This window comes from Neofelis nebulosa, chromosome 2 (assembly GCF_028018385.1).
Source record: "Neofelis nebulosa isolate mNeoNeb1 chromosome 2, mNeoNeb1.pri, whole genome shotgun sequence".
NCBI lineage: Eukaryota > Metazoa > Chordata > Mammalia > Carnivora > Felidae > Neofelis > Neofelis nebulosa.
Window position 1 is genome coordinate 11,087,363 of NC_080783.1, and position 17,111 is coordinate 11,104,473.

The 17,111-nt window shown below is 46.0% G+C and overlaps 1 protein-coding gene across 4 annotated transcripts in view; it reads right to left on the reverse strand.

Moving 5' to 3' along the window:
• The window catches only part of DAW1 (dynein assembly factor with WD repeats 1), a 47,985-nt gene extending 40,276 nt beyond the window's left edge, over positions 1-7,709 (reverse strand). The window contains exon 1 of one of the 4 annotated variants that reach the window (XM_058702396.1): positions 7,403-7,709. In XM_058702396.1, the coding sequence (XP_058558379.1) occupies positions 7,403-7,499 (97 nt within the window). In that variant the 5' untranslated portion in view covers positions 7,500-7,709. Of the gene's footprint in view, positions 1-4,730; positions 4,819-7,035; positions 7,126-7,402 lie in introns of those variants that run through there. The other 3 variants (XM_058702403.1, XM_058702412.1, XM_058702421.1) reach the window with 3 other exon arrangements.
• Positions 7,710-17,111: the final 9,402 nt, after the last annotated feature.

A 17,111-nucleotide genomic window follows, 5' to 3' on the forward strand; every position in this document is an offset into this window, starting at 1 on the left:
TATGCCATATGTTCTGGAAAGGATTTAAGAGAGCTTAGAAAAATAGAATACAAGAAGCTAAGATTGGAAGTAAGTAAGAATTAGATACATTGACAAGGGAAGATTCAAGAAAAGGAAAGATCAAATTCGCAATTGCATTGAACACCTAAATATAAAATTAACAACAAATGTACAAGGCCTGGCTGTACTATTTTAAATTTTTTGTACCATTGAACATAAAAGAAAATTGTGATGAAATGGAGAGACACATTTCTAGATGAGAAAATGCAATATTATAAAGATGTTAAATTAATCTATGAATTAAAGTAATTATAATGATTTTATTTTTTGGAATTTGAAAATTTACCCCAAACTATAAAACAATAAAGTGTGGTTCTGACACAAAATCGGATCAATATAAGAGGATCATCTATATATGGGAATTTAAAAATGAAGTGAAGGTAATATTTTAAATTAATGGGGAAAGAATAAATTATTCAATAAATAATGGTGTAATAAGCAGTTGGATTTTGGAAAAATTGGTAAAATTGGATTTCTACAATATACAAAAACATATTCTAGGCAGATTAGAAATTTTAATATTAAAAACAAACTAGAAAATGATCAAAATACTAGAACATATTTACATCTTAGTGTATGTAATTGGCTTTTTAAGTATGATGTGAAACTCAACGCCTAAAAAAGAAAAACCGATGCATTTGTCTGAAGCCGAATTTGAAGCTTCTCGCAAGAGAAGATACCACAAAGTTAAAGACAAATGATAGCCAGCAAAAAAATTTCAACTCTAAATGCAAAACCTGAAGAACTTAATATATAGGAGCCTAAAAATATTTTTTTTAATGGCCAAAAGGCATGAATAGTCAATTTGCAAACAGAAAAAAGACAATGATCAATAAACAGACCAAACTAAAATGTACCCAACTCCATTAATAAGAAACACAAAATGCAACAACAGATATAATTTTTACTCATCAGATTAGCAATATTGCAAAGATTGACAATACTAACTAAATATTAGCAAGGTCAGGGACAGGTATTCTCACTTCCTGTGGGTAGACATATCAGGTGGCTCTCTTCCAGGGCCCGTCACACCTTCAGTGAGTTGAGCACGATCTCAGCTAACCTTTTATGTATTTTTCAGAATTTCGTTAAAAGTAAATACTACTTCTGTAATAAAAAAAAAAAAAGTCGGAGGAAAAGGAAAGAAAAAAGTAGGAGAAAAATTAGAACATGGAGAAAAAGGAAGAAAAATGACAGAGATTAACATTAGTAGAACATCAGGTCCTGAAGATCAAGATCCCTGAAAGGTTATTTGAAAAGTCAAATAAGATACAGAACTATAAAACCTACCAAACTGCTATCAATTTAATGCCTTCAGCTCGGCTCACGAACTCAAGGTTCGTGAGTTTGAGCCCCACGTTGGGATCTGCTCTGACAGTGCAGGACCTGCTTGGGCTTCTCTGTCGCCCTCTCTCTCTGCCCCTCCCCTGCTCATGTGCACTGTTGGGGGAAGAGAGGCACGCACTCTCTCTCTTTCTCAAAAGTAAATAAACATTAAAAAAAAAAAATTAGCACTTGACAGCCCACACAGCATAATCTATATCCTAAGGGAATGCACTTAAAAATTGCAGCAAATGCACAAAATTCTGTGTTTTTTATTCACAACTATCTTGTTTCTTATAAAATAAAAAAAAATGTTAGGTCTTTAAGTTGACCACTAAAAATTAGTTGGTTACTATACAAGCGGATCTAGAAAACAAAGGGCAACATCTGAAACCTGAGTATTGGACTATTTCACTGAGACAAAACACCAAGGTCAAATGCTCACCCCTCCCGTGACCACTGAGTTCCCGCACGAGCCAGAGGCTGGGTGGTGCGCAGTGAAGAGGTCAAGCAGAACACAGACAAAGATGCCCCAGGAGTATATGTGGTTCTTCAGTGACTGTTTCCCACAGTACCTTAGTCTTCTTGATCTGCCCCTGGTTGTGCATTTTCGTGTAATAGGCATGATTCCCAAAACATCGAAGAAGCTGCTACCCCCCAAATTCTGCAATGTTCTCAAAGGCTAAGCCTTAAAAGATGTGAGCATTCCTTACTCAGATCACATTCAACCAAGAGAGACTTTTAAAGTGCCCAGAACCTTATGAAGATAAAAAGCTTCTGCACAGCAAAGGAAACAACCAACAAAACTAAAAGGCAACCAACGGAATGGGAAAAGATATTTGCAAATGACATATCGGACAAAGGGCTAGTATCCAAAATCTATAAAGAGCTCACCAAACTCCACACCCGAAAAACAAATAACCCAGTGAAGAAATGGGCAGAAAACATGAATAGACGCTTCTCTAAAGAAGACATCCGGATGGCCAACAGACACATGAAAAGATGTTCAACGTCGCTCCTTATCAGGGAAATACAAATCAAAACCACACTCAGATATCACCTCACGCCAGTCAGAGTGGCCAAAATGAACAAATCAGGAGACTATAGATGCTGGCGAGGATGTGGAGAAACGGGAACCCTCTTGCACTGTTGGTGGGAATGCAAATTGGTGCAGCCGCTCTGGAAAGCAGTGTGGAGGTTCCTCAGAAAATTAAAAATAGACCTACCCTATGACCCAGCAATAGCACTGCTAGGAATTTACCCAAGGGATCCAGGAGTACTGATGCATAGGGGCACTTGTACCCCAATGTTTATAGCAGCACTCTCAACAATAGCCAAATTATGGAAAGAGCCTAAATGTCCATCAACTGATGAATGGATAAAGAAATTGTGGTTTATATACACAATGGAATACTACGTGGCAATGAGAAAAAATGAAATATGGCCTTTTGTAGCAACGTGGATGGAACTGGAGAGTGTGATGCTAAGTGAAATAAGCCATACAGAGAAAGACAGATACCATATGGTTTCACTCTTATGTGGATCCTGAGAAACGTAACAGAAACCCATGGGGGAGGGGAAGAAAAAAAAAAAAAAAGAGGTTAGAGTGGGAGAGAGCCAAAGCATAAGAGACTGTTAAAAACTGAGAACAAACTGAGGGTTGATGGGGGGTGGGAGGGAGGGGAGGGTGGGTGATGGGTATTGAGGAGGGCACCTTTTGGGATGAGCACTGGGTGTTGTATGGAAACCAATTTGACAATAAATTTCATATATTAAAAAAAAATAAAAAAATTTAAAAAATTTAAAAAAATAAAATAAAGTGCCCAGAATATTAACTAGTCTTTTTTTTTTTTTAACATCTTTTATTTATTTTTGAGAGGCAGAGAGAGAGAGTGCGAGCTGGGTAGAGTCAGAGAGAGAGAGGGAGACACAGAATCTGAAGCAGGCTCCAGGCTCTGAGCTGGCAGCACAGAGCCCCACGCGGGGCTTGAACCAACAAACCACAAGATCATGACCTGAGCCAAAGTTGGACGCTTAACCGACTGAGCCACCCAGGCACCCCTTAACTAGTTTCATTAATGTTTATTTAGTTCCTTCTCCTGACCCAAAACACCAGAGGCCTACACACAAGAAATAAAAGACAATGGCTGTGATGCCTGAGTCAGGTGAAAAGCACATATGGGACACCCACTCTTCACAAAGCAAAGAGCTTATGAATTAATGAATAAGATAAAAAGAGAATGCCCATGTTTGATTAGCCGTACTACTGCTATGGACTTTTAGGAGGGAGAGAGATCATTCCATGGATGCCAACAATGGAATGCTCCTGACCTATACGATACTCAAAAGAAAGTAGGAGGATGGAAATCGGGGGATTAAGCGATGAAACAAAACTGCAGAAGGGATAAAGGTAACATGGGAATGATTCAGCGGTGAGCGATTTTTTTTCCTACTTGATAATGTTATTCCAACACCCACCTGCTATTCAGAAGTACCTTGGAAACTTGCATATAATGTATGGCTCACCAAAGACTGGAATTCAGAAATTCAGTGTCTAACCTGCTAAGTGATATGACTTCATTGTAAGATAATCATTAAGGCAATAGTTGCCAGTGGGAGACCACAGCCTTCCTGGAATGTGGCATTGCTGGAACCTGGACTTTCAGAGCCGGAGCGAACCCTACAGATCATCTCTCTGACTTATTCACATTTCAGGAGCTCCAGGTTTTCTACTCAATACATATCATCCCATTAAACTCATTTACTCAACAACTATGTTGCATGTCTATTCATTCCCCAGTCTCTGTCTCCTCTAGGTGCTAGAGATACAGTTGTAAACAAAACAAGAGTCCCGTACCTCATGAAGCTTTTATTGTAGCAGGGGTGACTGAGGGAAATAAGTAAATTAAAATCATGGTATACTGAGCTGAGATCATGCTAAGGAAAAACAAAGCAGACGGGGAGGCTATGAAATATCTTGAGGAGAAGCGGGCAATTCTAGAAATTCTCGAAGGGAAGCTTCACTTTCACTTTTCTCACTGTACTTGCTTTTTTTTTTTTTTTTTTTTTTAATTTTTTTTTTCAACGTTTTTTATTTATTTTTGGGACAGAGAGAGACAGAGCATGAACAGGGGAGGGGCAGAGAGAGAGGGAGACACAGAATCGGAAACAGGCTCCAGGCTCTGAGCCATCAGCCCAGAGCCTGACGCGGGGCTCGAACTCACGGACCGCGAGATCGTGACCTGGCTGAAGTCGGACGCTTAACCGACTGCGCCACCCAGGCGCCCCTCACTGTACTTGCTTTTAAGGACAGAGCTATAAAAAAAAAAACAAAAAAACCCACAAACCATGAGAGTGTTGATGATGTAGATGTCCAGGGAAGATGATTCCAGGCCAAAAGAGGAGGAAGTGCAGGGACCCTGAGTGGGGGTCATGCCCAGCTCAGCCAAGGAACACTGGGAAGAGCAGCTTTGCTGGAGGGGAAGGAGGGTGGAGTCCAAGGCAAAGGTAGGGAAGGTCCTGTAGGGCCTTGGAGATTATGACCTCGAAGACCATGGCCTTTTTACGTTAAGTGAAATGAAAGGCCATTGGAGGACTCAAGCCTAAGAGTGACATGATCAGATTTAGGTTCTAGCAGTCATCCTGCTGTTGTGTTGAAAATAAACAGGAGTGGGGCAAGGGTGAACACACTAACAACAGGAAACATGGTAGGCATTGCTACCATGAATGCTGTGTATATTTTCTTTTCTTTTCTTTTACTTTATTATTTATTTTTTAATTTACATCCCAGTTAGATGGCCTGTAGTGCCACAGTGATTTCAGGAGTAGATTCCTTAATGCCCCTTACCCATTTAGCCCATCCCCCCCCCCACAACCCCTCCAGTAACCCTCTGTTTGTTCTCCATATTTAAGAGTCTCTTATGTTTTGTCCCCCTCCCTGTTTTTATATTGTTTTTGCTTCCCTTCCCTGAGGTTCGTCTGTTTTGCATCTTAAAGTTCCCAGATGAATGAAATCATACGATAGGTGTCTTTCTCTGACTAATTTAGCTCAGCATAATACCCTCTGGTTCCACCCATGTAGTTGCAAATGGCAAGATTTCATTCTTTTTGACTGCCGAGTAATACTCCATTGTATATATAGCTGTATATATTTTAAAGGTGAACTGGTAAGGGGGTCCTGGGTGGCTCAGTCGGTTAAGCGTCTGACTTCAGCTCAGGTCAGGATCTCACGGTTCATGGGTTGGAGCCCCGCGTTGGGCTCTGTGCCGACAGCTTGTGCCTGGAGACTGCTTCGGATTCTGTGTCTCCCGCTCTCTCTCTGCCCCTCCCCTGCTCACATTCTGTCTCTTTCTGTCTCTCAAAAATGAATGAACATTAAAAAATTTTAAATAAATAAAAAAATAAAGGTTAACTGGTAGGATTTATTACTGGCCTAAACTTGGGGTGTGCAAGATGGGAGAAAAGAATGAGTCCAAGGTTGTGGCCTGAGCAAGTGGAGGAAGGAAACTGCCACTGACTGATAGGAGACAGACCATAGGATGCCTCGATGACATGCACATGGCATATCCAAAGGAATAACCAGGCAGGCTGTGTGTTACTCAAGACTACTCAGGTTTTTAAACCTTGAGAATGGATAAGATCACCCAGTATAGACAGAAAAATCCAAGGACAGGGCTCTGGGACACTCCAACATCAAAGTCAGAGGGAAGAGAAGCCAACATGATGGACAAAGAAGAAATGACAATGAAGCAGGAGGGAAAAAAGTAGGTGTGGAAGCCAATGGACATGGACAGAGTGGCCAAATTCATCAAATGTTGCTCTCGGGTCAGAAAAGGTAGGACTGAGAGGTGGCCAGAGCGTTTAGTGATGTTAGAGGCCACTGAAGATCTTGAAAAGCAGTTTCAATGGAGCGGTGAAGGTGAAAACATGATAGGAGTGAGTCCCAGACAGACCGGAGAAGAGAAATGAGGAAAACATTCCTCCCAGGAGGTTTGCTGGGAAGGGAAAGAGACAAATGGGAGAGCACCTGCAAAGGGTCAGGAGACCAGTGGGAGAAGTGTTATTATCACCATGTGACTTGGTGATCAAAATGGCTTGATGGCTCGAAACAAATTGCCCACGTTACAAAATTTGTATATGGTGAGAGCCAGTTATTATGACCCCAGAGCTCATCATGTTAACCTCCATTCCGCAGCAAAGGGGTGAAAGTTAAGTCATTCAGGTCTCATCGGGCCAGGATATTTGGTCACCTACTTGCTTTGTAGCAAGTTTTGCGGACTTTTTATTCTATATTCTTCTTATTTTCTACGGGAATTCTGAACCGGAACCAAGAGTTCTTCCCCTATGTCTGTACCTAAGGAGCCGGTGACCAGTGGGCTTCACTTAATTCTTCAAAGATGCCCATGTCCTCACCTATGAAACAAGAGAACCAGGCAAGTTTATCCCTTTCTAAAACTATAGCGTCCTGTGGACTTCTTTCCAAATTCCTTAACTCATGGGCGTCAAGGGCTGTGACCTTCAAGCCCCAAGGCACAGAGCGCGCGTTGGCAGGCCCTCAATAAATGCACGGATCAACTGCTATGTGTGGTCTGGAATGCGGTCACCCACGTAATATGCTCTGTTGAATATGCATTCTTTTCATATCCAACATACCTTGACGTGATCATCCTGGGACGTTTAAAATGAAAAGTGCCGTCCTTTTTGGGTATCTTCCCCTCTGGAAACCAGTATCTTGGGCCTTCTCCCTCCCCACCTGCCACATTCCTAACTAGCCAGAAAAGCATTGTAACTTCCACGTTTAGAGGTTTCCTAAAAGAATCATTTTGAAAGTGTCCAGGAACAGAGCCCAGCAACCGAAGGAGTGGTGGGTTAGGTTGGGTAGTGCCCTGCTTCTTGTCCCCCACGTGGATCACCGTATAGGGGACCCCCCCCCGCCCCTGGGGTCCCCGCAGCCTCCTCCGCCCCAGACCCTCCCAGAGCCAAGGACCCCACGCGAGGACGGAAGGGGCCCGGCCGGTACCTGGAGGGTAATACCGGAGCAGGAGGCTCTTGAGCTTCATTTTCTCCTTCCCAGACCACCCCACTCCCGCCCCGCCGTCAATGCTCTTCGTAGCCATGGAAACGGCCAAACAGCGGCGGGGCGAACCGCGCGCATGCGCGGGCTTCCAGCGCGAGGAGCTGGGCGCGCAGGCTGGACCGGGTCCCGCGGCCCCGCGAGGCGCCGCCAGGGGGCGCGCCCGAACCTGCCTGCGTGTCCCCGGGGGCGGACGGGGGCTCCAGGGCGCGTGGCCGACGACAGCGATCGCGGCGTTGCTCCCGTCCGAATCTGCACGCTGGGCGCCCGGGCCGGACAGAGACGGGGTCCCCTCGCGTCCTCAGTCGGGGTGACCTCACAAGGGGAGAGGCGCGGCCCAGCAGGGCGAGGTGCGGGCTGCGTGCACTGTGGCCCATTAGGTTTCCCAGGAGGAGGGATGGAAGAAAAATCCCCTCCGGGTCACCGTTCCAGGCCCCTCCACAGGCCCGGTCCCCACAAAAGAATTAGGAGCACCACTGAAGAGGCTACGTTTCCTGACGCTGAGCCAGGGACCTTCTGCACCTATAGGGATAGAGACCAACCGAGGGAGGAGCTGTGCACCGTTTCTTACCGGCCCATGTCACGGATGAGACGACTGAGATTCAAAGAAAGTACAGCCGATCCCAGCTAGGTAGCGGCGGAAGTGGGATGAGAGAGGCTGTAACCTGGAGCCCCGGTGTGCCCTAAACCCTGGGTTTAAGGCCATCCGGACCTTCTGGTGGCCTGTCCTATTTCTTGCCAGCGTCTGTCCTTTGCCTGCCAAGTTGAGTTGCCGTTAGGAAAACTGGCCGGGAAGGGTCAGCAAGCCACACTGCCCATTTCCTTTAAGGAATTTGGCCGAAGTTTCTAAGTCAGAATTTCCCCTATCCCTCCCATGACCCCCTCCCTAAAAGTTTTCTGTTAAGATCTTACAATTTCTCTAAATCGACTCGCTTATTTTACTTCACGTTTTTAAATGTAGACTGAAGAAGAAAGGTGTTAATCCTGTAAATTAAAATTTGTACACGATTTTCAATGAGGAGCAGCAGGTAACTGTAACAATAAATGTGACTATTTATTTATTTATTTATTTATTTAAAATGTTTACTTATTTACTTATTTTGAGGGGGGAGAGGAACAGAGAGAGGGAGACAGAGAATCCCAAACAGGCTCTGCACTGTCAGTGCAGAACCCGTCATGGGGCTGGAACTCACCAACCGGTGAGATCATGACCTGAACTGAAACCAAGATTCCCACTCTTAACCGAATGAGCCATCCAGCTGCCCCACATGTGATTTTTTAAACGCTATTGAATAAGCCTACACTATTGCCTACCAGAGACCAAGAACCAAAAGCCTCCCCTTTCTTAAACAAATAAAAAAAAATAGGGAAAAATCAGCAACCGTTTGAAATTTTCAAGACAGCCTAGGCACCCAACTGAGCCTTTCTACTTCCGGGACCAGGAGATTGGAGAGATCAATGAATAGGAGAACCTTTGCTACTGTGTGATACAATGTAGCCTAATACAAATGGCCAGCACATAGCATCCCACACTTGGCAAACAGAAAACCAGATGAAATCTAAAGATTCCTTCTAGTTCAAACTCTGCCTTCATTGTTAACACTGGAAAAGGTTTAAGTATGGAAGGGCCAAGAGTTCATCTATAGAAACGAGGTAGCCTTTAGTAGATTTTGTTCACCCGTTTATTGTTTATGCTTGTGACATTTAAAATGAGGCCTTTGGGGGGGCGCCTGGATGGCTCCGTCGGTTGTGCATCCGACTTCAGCTCAGGTCATGATCTCACGGCTTGTGAGTTCAAGCCCCGAGTCAGGCTCTGTGCTGATAGGTGGCAGCCTGGAGCCTGCTTCACAGCCTGTGTCTCCCTCTCTCTCCGCCCCTCCCCTGCTTGTGCTCTGTCTCTCTCTCAAAAATGAATAAATGTAAAAAAAAAAAAAAAAAAATTAAAATGAGGCCTTTGGAAAAATAGTAAATGAAAACACCATATGTGATCAAAGTTAACCTCCCCAATATAGTGACAAACTGACATCCATACTTCCTATTACAAGCGCTGAAAAGGACACAGCAGTTCTCCAGAATTCCTGCCTGCAATACATACCTGTGTCCAAGCACCAGGAAGCAGCAGGGCAACTCCCGCTGAAGAAATTGTACAAAGTAACTGTCAGGGTCAAGAAAGAAAAAGACTGAACGCTACTTCAGATTAAAGAACACTAAAGACATTGGAACACCTGGGTGGCTCAGTTGGTTAAGCATCCAACTTTAGTTCAGGTCATGATCTCATGGTTTGTGGGTTCAAGCCCTGTGTTGGGCTCTGTGCTGATAGCTCAGAACCTGGAGCCTGCTTCAGATTCTGTGTCTGCCCCTCCCCTGCTCACACTCTGTGTCTCTCTGTCTCTCAATAATAAATAAACGTTAAAAAAATTTTTTTAAAGGACACTAAAGACATAAAACAATTAGAGGCCCTGAATGATCCTGGGTCCTGAACCAGGAAGAAAAGCTCTAAAGGACATGGTTGGACAATTGGATGAGATTTGAGTAGGAATGGTGGTTCAGATAACATTATGTTAATAGTATATCACTATTATGTTTCCTGATTTTGATAACTGTACTTTGGTTATATAAGTGAAGGCCCTTGTTCTTAGAAAAAAATACACTGACTTATTTAGAGATAAAGGGATATGATATCTGCAATCAACTCTCAAATGTTTTTTGAAGACTTTATGTTTATGTATAGATGTGTGTGTGTGTGTGTGTGTTTGGATAGGTGGGTGGATAAGAAACAATAAAGCCAATGAGCAAAATGTGGAATCCAGCTAGGCAAAAGGGCTCCTTCTAAGAAGTTCCTCAAACAACTCTTGTAACTTTTTCATATGTTTGAAAGGATTACAAAATAGAGTGGCCTTTGTTTTCCTAAAACAAGCCAGGCTTCAGAATGCTCCAGGATATAGATAACAACCACAGCACTATTTGGCTGCACTTTTGTTAAGAGAGTCCCAAGTTCAAGTTCACTCCCTGTTTCACCCCTAATTCTACCTCCATCTTCCTCTAGTTATGAGACCAAGAACCTTCACCGTTGTGACCTATCCTTCCCCACTCTCTCCATTTGCAGGACTCCTGGACTTCCTAAGTGGCTCCTGTATTTCTGTTCTAGGTAAAGGATTTCTCCTACTCCCTTGAACCAAACTTTAACAGGTTGTCTTTTTGCTTCTTCAAAAAAGAATGCCAGCTCTGAAGCTTTAGACATGCTTCCATTGTCTCAAAGAAGTTAAGCCAAGTTCTCCCACTTAAGTTAGAGAACTTCCTAGCCACAGCATATCCAGAGCCCTGCTTACCATCCCTGGAGCACAGGCCTTTGGTGTTGAGGTCTGATCTTTCCACAGCCCATGGCCCCCAGAGGTCTGGAGCCCTCACCTCTGCTGTTGCTCGAGAGTCATTTATCTGGATGTCCAAGCACCCTGGCTGTCCTTCAGTTTCCCAAGTTCCCTCCCTAGACACTCTCCTGATAGGATTCTTAGTGTTATGACATGACAACCCATAATCCTGTCCCGATACCCAATGTAAGTACCCCATCCTCCTTTTTGGAAGGTCGTAGGGTTATATGCAAATGAAGCAGTGATCCAAAGAGAAGCAAGCAAAGTTCACGAGTGCCGGCAGATTTCTCTTTTTGGCCTTGGCTTCACTTGAGGTTACAGCTACACTTAACTGACTCACCATTTACTCATTCCCAGAAGGTGCTGCATGAATCTCTTAACCTGAGTCAAAGTCTGTTTCATGCTAACTCAGCCCCAGTGCAGAGCTATGAGCATGACTGATCTACAGAAATTTGCAAAACCAGAACTCCTACATTGCCCGGGTAATGGGTTCTCATCTCAGTGTCCAGCTGACTAGGTGCGACTTCCTCACGGGGCTACGCAGGCACCTTCCTAAAAGTCGTATAATACTTTTCCTCAATTCATGCCATTCTGTGTTGATTTGAGCATCGGTGACTCACTAGATCAACAACGGCCATTCGTACGGATTGGTACCTATAAATGTCACTCTTGACTCTGGGTTTCTTCCCACTGGCATCTGCCTTGAACAACCAGAAACTTAAAAATTAGGAGCATCAACTTCACTCCCCCAAATGAATTCTGTCTGGTGGATGGAAGCCACTCTGGGTTTCAGTTCTCAGTGGGTCCCTGGATCCGTAGCATCAGTACCACCCATAATTTGCTAGAAATGTAAATTCTTGCCCCACCCTGCCACCTACAGGGTCACAGATGCTGGTAGTGATGCCCAACAGTCCATGTTTGAACAAGCCTTTTTGGTGATTCTGATGAACAATAAAGAGCGAAAGCCACTCAGCTGGTGTAGTAAGTGTCCATGACTTGGCCAAGGCTGAGTGAAATCGGTCACCGTCCCCCTACTGTCAGGCCCGTTATGTATTCTGAACAGTCTTCCCTGATCGTCAGGGACAGTAAACTGGTCGCTCAGCCACGTCCGAGATTGTGAGTAAGACCCAGAAACAATGTGGGAAGGGACTGGAATTCTCCACATAATTGGATTTCAGAGGCTCAATGCCCTGAGAGACACCAATAGGTACCAGACTGCGAAGGAAGGCTGGGGGCAGGGGAATCTACAAGTGGGAGATGGAAAGAAGGAAGAGGAGAAGGACCCAGGAAGGGAGGCCGGAGAATCTGGCTCAGCACTGAGGTGAGACAGATGGGCAGGAATGGGATTCTGGCCCCAGTGGGGCTCAGGGGTTCCCATTTGACCAGTTCCTTCTGGAAGGAGCGATGGCATCGATGAGAGGCTTCACTCACTGGTCTTTGGGGCATCTGCTGAAAGCGGCCCATTAAAAAGGGGCGGTGCCTTCCTGGCAAGAAAGTACAAAGAATGAGATCTGAATGTCCAGAGACTGGCAGTACAGGACAGAGCTGTGCCCCTACCAGGTAAGTGGACCCCAGCACAGTGAGTCCAGAGGGGCTGCCGCCGGGCTTTTGAACCTTCTTCCCATTCCTGCCTCCACACCACTGAAGGACTGATCTTAACCTGGAACCGGGAAACCTGCGGGGCCAGGGGCCACTAAGTGAATCATTCAGTAAGTACGCCTAAAAGACATACCAGTGTGAGTCACCATTCAGGTACAAGGGATCTAATTCTGCAAAAAAATACCTGGGGGATGTCATTCCTAGAAAGGATCAGACTTCAGGTGGTTTGAAACTATCGTGTTCGAGGACGGGGACATGTCTCTAGGTGGGACCGCATTTACCTTCACTGAGGGGTCACCGTAGGGACATGCGGGCCACATTGACAGGGCTGGTGCACCAACAGCTTTTGCCACTAAGAGCAGGAGGCTTGACTTGAGGCCTGACCCTGCTGTCTACCAGCCGTGTGCACTTAGGCAAGGTCCATGACCCCTGTGGCTTCAGTTGCCTCACCGGAGAGATAAGAATGATGCCAGCATCTAATTAATGGGGTTGTTATCTCCGCATCTGGCTTGCTCAGAAACACTCTGTGTCAACGATGGGGGTGATAACCAGCATTTGTTTTCCTAAGGCTGTTTGTTTGAAATTGGGGAAAGGGTGTATGCATATTCCTGCCATTTAAACTGATAACCTAGATCAACTATTCCTCTAATAATCACCTACGTGCAATTTGGAGTCCTCTGTATACATTTCCAGTTATGTTAGTATGGGTATAATTCGTATGAATATGAAAACTAGTTTACATCCCTAGGGACGTAACTACTTTCTGTGCAGATCCAAATAGATTTGTCTTCTTAAAGAAATGGCCCGGGAGGATTTGGAATGGAGGAGAGGGCTACGTATCTTAACAACTCTAGAGACTGTCCAGAGAAGAACAACAAAAGTGGGTAAGGACCTGAGAACGTGTAAAACCTGAACAAGGGAGCCTAGCATGGGCACGATACCACCTTCCATGCCTGGCGCAGAGTGAGTCCTCCATTAGTGTCTGATGCTTAAGAACTTAGAGGATCCAGGGCCCCTGGGTGGCTCGGTCGGTTGAGTGTCCGACTTCAGCTCAGACAGTGATCTCACGGTTCGGGAGTTCAAGCCCCGCACAGGGCTCCACGCTGACAGTGCTTCAGACCCGCTACCTCCCTCTCTCTCTGCCCCTTCCCCTCTTGAGCACTCTTCCTCTGTCTCTCTCAAAAAGAGATACTAAAAAAAGAAAAGAAAGAACTTGGAGGGTCCATTTGGAAGAGGAAGTAACTGTGTGCAGGTAGAGGTCAGGGTTAACAGAGGCAGATCCCCAGACACAGAGGGCAGCTCAATACAGAGCACTTCGTGCCAGCATGTCCAGTAACAGACCAGCCCGTCTCAGAAAATCCTGAGGATTTCCCAGCGTGGCAAGTTTTCACGGAGGCGCTTTGACCAGCTGCCGGCTTGTGACTGCGGGACACAATGTCAACGGGATGAGAGTCCAAACTACACAGGAGGTCTAATTTCCGTGTCGGTGCTGCCGTTCTTTGATTCTGCTCTGCCTGTGTGTTTTCACAAGGGAAGAAGCGCGGACAGGGGAATGGCGCTCGACTGGAGGTTGGAAGACGAAAGCTCCCATCCTGCCCTTCCCATTGGTGACCTTTGAGCAATCCTTTGTCCTCGCCCACTTACTCATCTGCAGATCGTTGTCTTTCATTCCATGCGGGTGCAGCCTAACGTGGCCCGCTTATTCATGCTCTGGGCTCTGGGTCTGGCATCCTTCCACCTGACAGGCCGCATGCTTCCTCTGCTCTGACGTCATACCAGGCTCCAGTCATGAGCATGATGCCCATGCTCAGCTCAATTTAACCATATGCGTGTGGGTTTCCCATCACGGCGAGGGCAGTTCCCGCCTGGAGCCCCCACTCAGAACCCTGCCCCCGGCCGCTTTCAGGTACGTTGATATGAGTCCGGAGATTCCTCTGGAAGCCATTTCGTGTTTAAAACCTCATTACATTCAGAACTGTATTTGTGTTGTGCTCCTCAGAGTTTACTCTAAACTCCCAATAGATCTTACACGATAGCCACTTGGCCTGGCTTGCAGCGGAGAAAGGCCCGGAAGCCTCAGTCCCGGTTACCCTTGGTCCTGCCCTCCTACTTGCGTTTGCAACCCCTCCCCTTACCTGCCAGGGTCCTCCCTGCCGCCTCTTTGCAGCCGGCTGCTGAGATGTGACTATGTCTTGCTTTGGATCCCAGCTGGACCATCTGTGCGTCACCTCTCCCTTTGCTCCTCGAGGCCAGCAGAACCTAGAAGGCTCTCTAGCTTTTCCTGTTGTTACCTTTCGTGCCCCGGTCGTGGGCCCTGAGAAGTTTCCGGTGTCTAAACTCACCAGTTGGACCATGAGAAATTAGGGGCAGAGGCAGTGTAAGAGCGATTCTGTGAGACTTGCCAACAGTCAACCTTTTGATGCTGTGGACCGCTGTGTCTCCTTCAGGGAGGCATCGTGGCCTGGAAAGGACGCCCAAATGAGTCAGAGAAGTTTGAAGTTGAATGCCAGTTCTGCCGTGTATAACGGGGTCACTTTTAGAACCTGGTTTCCCTCACTCACGGCAGGGGTAATAATAGCGTTGGCCTCGTGAGACTCGTGCACCGATTAATGGCGTAACTATACGCAACGCACCGTTTACCCCTTTAAATCTGCAGGCATCTAACATTATTTTTCTTTAACCATTATCACACTGCAATTATCTGCCTCTACAGCTGAATTATCTAACTCTGGAACGTATCCATGCGCCATGTAGCTGACCATCCATTCAAACTAAGTATCACTTGGAGAGTTTTTTACACGTCAGTTGCGGTTATTTAGCTGCTAAATAGCCCACTGGCAGTAGGGGGCAGCATTATACATATGTTTCCTAAGAGCGGGGACCCTTGCTTTCCAATGTGCAGAGACCGCAGAGACTGGGTCACACAAAGGAATGTACCAACCCTCTTGCAGAGTGCACTCCCTCCGCCTGGATTCCAGAAACCTGTCCTTGCAGACCATTCCCTGGATATACCAAAACGGCACACAAGACAGATTTTTGTTCATCTTTTTGTAATTTTGTATCTGTTGAGGTTTGGTCATTTGAAATGTGTGCTCCTCTTTGCTTGGAAAGAATGTTCAATGTTGGTGAGCTAGACTCTCTTGTTTTCTACCGCATTTAACTTTACTTATGCCTCACTGCTATATTCTCAGCCACAGTTTAATCTGTTTGACAGAAACAAAAGAAATCAGTTATGGAATGTATAATACCATAGTGATTACGGTAGGAGACAGAGCTGTAAGAAACCAAAACACGTGGTTTGGAGAGCCTTGCTAATAACATGCAAATATGCTGGCAATGGTAACCGTAATAATAATTTACATTTACTGAGCGCTTACTTTGTGCCAACCACAAAGGGGTGAGTGTATTACACAAATTATGACCTGATTTAATCTTCAGAACACCTCAGTGAAGTGAGGATCATTGTCCCCATTTTACAGAGGGAAACTGAGGCTTTGAGAGGGCAAGGTAACTTGAGCCTCCTTCCCCCTGTGTGTGGCCTTTTTTTTATTTTATTTTTTTCGCTTGCTTTTTTAGTCTACACTTTTTATTCAAAAAAATCTGAAATTCTATTTTCTCCTGCCTTTTTTTTTCTTGTTAGGTTTTCTTTAATGTTTATTCATTTTTGAGAGAGAAAGAGCACGCACGCATGAGTGGGGGAGGGGCAGAGAGCAAGGGAAACACAAAATTCAAAGTAGGCTCCAGGCTCTGAGCTGTCAGCACAGAGCCCAAACGCTGGCTGGCTGGCGCTCAGGAACCTTGAGATCATGACCTCAGATGCTTAGCCAACTGAGCCACCCAGGGGCCCCCTGCTTTTCTTTCAAAGAATGTAGCCCCTTACCCAAGAGGAGTCCGTGCGGACTCCAGAGCCACGGCCATGGCAGGGCAGTAATGTCTGTCCCTCTGTCAGCCAGGACTGTGACTTCACATGGGTCAATTCAACCCACCGCCTGGTCGCTAACAGCTCGTATTTCAAAATGGAAAAGGAAAAACAAAAAAAATCAAACCGCCTCATCCTGTCTTCTTTGCCATGGGAATATATGCAGAAATACTTTAGGCAATATGGAATTTGAGACCCAGGGTGCTGTCCTTGTTGTTGTCATTGCTGCTGTCATCCTTTCCCCCGGAATTAAATCCCCTGGACTTCCCGTATGTCTCAGAGCAGCGGTGTTTGGGGGTAATCACAGGAAGGTGGAGCGGAGCAGAGCTCAGCTGCTCTACCATCAGTGGGGGTTCCGGATCTTTCCCCCCTCGCTCCCCTTTCTCTCAATGCCACCCCCTTCTTTCCCAAAGCGTCTGTGGCTTTCTCCTGCCTCTCTGATCTACTTGGTTCTTTCTTGTTCCAGTCCCGCGCTGCTGTCTCCAACGGGACCTACGGAACAGCATCCTTTTGCCAAACCGGCTCGTCTTTGGACGCTTCCTCCGCTTCCCTCCCTCTCTGTCCTCCTGTTGAATCGGCCCGGGCCCGATGAGTGTTTTGATTTCCAGAACTCCTGCGGGGCCCCTTTGGCAGGCCTTGCAAGGAAGGCTCTCCCTCAGCTGGGTTTCATCCCCCCGGTAGGGGGCCTCGGGTCGGCTGGCGGCTGCAGATGGGGTCAGAGCCCGGGTGCACGGGGGGCCTGACTCCCACCAAACAGGCGGCGCCTGTG